The 2,494-nt window shown below is 37.6% G+C and overlaps 1 protein-coding gene across 1 annotated transcript; it reads left to right on the forward strand.

The window, feature by feature from the left end:
- The first annotated feature begins 420 nt into the window (after positions 1–420).
- LOC311053463 (galectin-5-like) lies at positions 421–1,894 on the forward strand. Its single transcript, XM_084068999.1, has 4 exons — positions 421–493; positions 871–959; positions 1,358–1,499; positions 1,641–1,894. Exons 1-4 carry the CDS (start codon positions 488–490, stop codon positions 1,788–1,790), a joined length of 387 nt encoding a protein of 128 aa, XP_083925125.1. The 5' UTR covers positions 421–487; the 3' UTR covers positions 1,791–1,894.
- The last annotated feature ends 600 nt before the right edge of the window (positions 1,895–2,494 follow it).

The raw sequence follows: 2,494 nt of genomic DNA on the forward strand, positions 1-2,494 counted from the left end.
ATGACTTACATTTGATTAGATATTAATCTGAATAATAGCATGCAAAAAGAAAAGCGCAAAATCTGACCAGACTGAGGTCACTGACTATACTGCACATTAGTCACAATATCCATTCAGACAGTAGTAGACCATACATTAGACTTAACACCTATTAGACAGTATTAGACACAACATACTGTACATGTATACAGTAGAACGTTACTTATTGTTATTTATTTGGTCCTATTTATGGACACATGACACACATGAAACCATTCCAGGATGATGTATGATGTATGCACCAACGCTGTGTCACCAGGGTGACACAGCATTAACCATTAGGGCTGTCTCTCAAGGTGTTCTCAAGCAGGTTGGAGGGCAGGGTGCCAACAGGAATGGTTTACACCCCTATAGGATACAATATAAATAGAGGAGTGAACTGTAGTCTGTACCCATCTCTCAAGATTACTGCATCAGTCCACCAAGAATTTAACTCTACTCTGCGAGAATGCCTGTAAGTATTCTGAATTCTTCCAATATTATAATATAATACTTTATACTGTTCATTTCTACATAGATAACACACCTTTTCTTGGTCTGGCATTGATTGTGCGTGAGTCATATTCTGGTTAATGTAATGGTGCAAATACATACACATCATATTCATATTCTTCAGTATCTAATAATACACTTTTTTGAAAATGATTTTAGACTACAAATTCTGTCTGTCTGTCTGTCTGTCCGTATATACATATATACATACATACATACACACACACGTACATACGTACGTGTACGTACATACATACATACATACATACATACAACTCAAAACAATGAAATGACTGAATAAATTGCATTATTGATATTTTATTCCTCATGTGCCCTTAGGACGTGCCATGTAAATATCCGCTGCCTAAGGGATTCGTCAACGGCAACACCATCAAGATCGGAGGCAACGTGCGAGCTGTAGCTGAAAGGTGCATAAAGCATGACATTAGCAATACTAGCTTATATGTGCAATACAATATGGCTGTTTGTTTGTCTAAGGGAATATAGATAGCTGACAATTTTATTTCCCAGAGACTTTAGCAGTATTGTAAACACCCGTTACTTGGTTTACTGGATTCCCTCAGAGTCAGGGCTGTATACCAGTGACTTTTCTGTTTTTGTTCTATGTCTTTGCTGAAAATAGCCAATCGTGTTGTGATGCGTTGTGAGCTTGTAGATTATATATGGATGCTGGGGTTTAAGTAGTTAAGTAAGTAGTTAGATATATGATCCCTTGTGTTAGCACTTCTTATCTGCAATAAGAGACGTGTATGATGATAAACTCATCATGGTGGAAGAAAGTCTGTTAACCTCATGTTCATTTTAGCTTCACAGTTCAGCTTGATTTCCCCGGTGGGATCGCATTCAAAATGATTGTGAATTTCGACAACAATCAGGTGATATGCAGCAGTACCAAGGGTCCATCCAAGAATCATCCAAATCCCATCAAAAAAGGAACCCAATTTGAGGTAGGCTATAGCCTTTTTCCCCCACATAGTTCATGTGTTAATACTTGCAAGGCCTTAGATTTAACCATATTTGGCCTGGTTATTTCAATAATGAGTGCTAGTTTTCAGTCCCTAAAATTCATACCAAGATGTCTGTTTTAGATTACCCTCCTTGCCGAAGGTAACCTGTACAACATCCTGATCAACGGTAATCAAGTGTTCCACTACAAGTACAGCACCAATGAGTTGACCAACTTCCTGGAGGTGTATGGTGATTTGGTTTCTCCAGTCGATATTACGCTGAACTGCTGAATACAGATGGAGCCAAAGGCCAAACATGTCGACTAATAGATTAGACTATAGTCTATATCTTTGTATGATGCAAATGTTTGGATAATAAAGCATTCGTTATCCTTGATTGATCCTTGATGATTGCTTTAATTGTTGTGCAATAGGAACACTGTGATAAAATCAATTATCACAAGGATATACAGTAAATGTCTGGAAAAACTAAATAAAGCGTGCACTTCAATAAAGTCTATAATGTGAATAATAAATGTGTCTTTCTTACCTTATCAAACCACAACATTGGTCATTTTAAATGTGTAATACAAATGGAGTGGGTGGGACCTTAAGGCACCTCAGAAAGTTATACATGGAACCAATAGGGTTCCAGGCCTCAACATTAAAGCTGCAATCAGGAACTTAATTTAATACATAAAATGTTATTTTAACCAATATACAAAAAGTACGGTAGAGTATATTGACTAGCACATCTGCTGTCTCCCTGCTCTTCCATTGAGAAATGTAGACCCTGGTGTCAGTTAGGACACCTATACTGGTTGAAAAATAGCACTGCCGGAAGCTCATAAGCACAATATCATCCTTTTAGCAGCGATTCAGTCTTGAAAGAGCGGTAGATATTTGGTCTCCTATAGACCCGGGTTCTAATCTCGGTTAGAATAAAACTAGGATAAAACTAATTGCAGCTTTAAGGGTTGTCCTTTTCTGGGACA

Source organism: Gymnoscopelus microlampas (assembly GCF_963454915.1).
Source record: "Gymnoscopelus microlampas genome assembly, chromosome: 10".
Lineage (NCBI taxonomy): Eukaryota > Metazoa > Chordata > Actinopteri > Myctophiformes > Myctophidae > Gymnoscopelus > Gymnoscopelus microlampas.